General features: G+C 61.5%; 1 protein-coding gene across 1 annotated transcript; it reads right to left on the bottom strand.

Moving 5' to 3' along the window:
* Positions 1–3: 3 nt before the first annotated feature.
* LOC145718718 (histone H2B type 1-B-like) lies at positions 4–283 on the bottom strand (the record flags this gene model as incomplete). The annotated part of the gene is made up of 1 exon (XM_081810230.1): positions 4–283. A coding segment is annotated over one exon (280 nt), but the record flags the coding sequence as incomplete, so codon positions are not given.
* Positions 284–286: the final 3 nt, after the last annotated feature.

The following is a 286-nucleotide window of genomic DNA, read 5'->3' as shown; positions in this document are numbered from 1 at the left end:
GCTCCCCGGGCAGCAGCAGGCGCACGGCCGTCTGGATCTCCCGCGACGTGATGGTCGAGCGCTTGTTGTAATGCGCCAGGCGGGACGCCTCGCCCGCGATGCGCTCGAAGATGTCGTTGACGAACGAGTTCATGATGCCCATGGCCTTGGACGAGATGCCCGTGTCGGGGTGCACCTGCTTCAGCACCTTGTACACGTAGATGGAGTAGCTCTCCTTGCGGCTGCGCTTGCGCTTCTTGCCGTCCTTCTTCTGAGCTTTAGTGATGGCCTTCTTGGAGCCCTTCTT

The sequence above is a fragment of the Leptonychotes weddellii genome, unplaced genomic scaffold, assembly GCF_054177405.1.
Source record: "Leptonychotes weddellii isolate Sample4059 unplaced genomic scaffold, ASM5417740v2 HiC_scaffold_205797, whole genome shotgun sequence".
NCBI classification, from domain to species: Eukaryota; Metazoa; Chordata; class Mammalia; order Carnivora; family Phocidae; genus Leptonychotes; species Leptonychotes weddellii.
The sequence above is the reverse complement of the archived record's forward strand: the minus strand, read 5'-3'. Positions and strand labels throughout refer to the sequence as shown.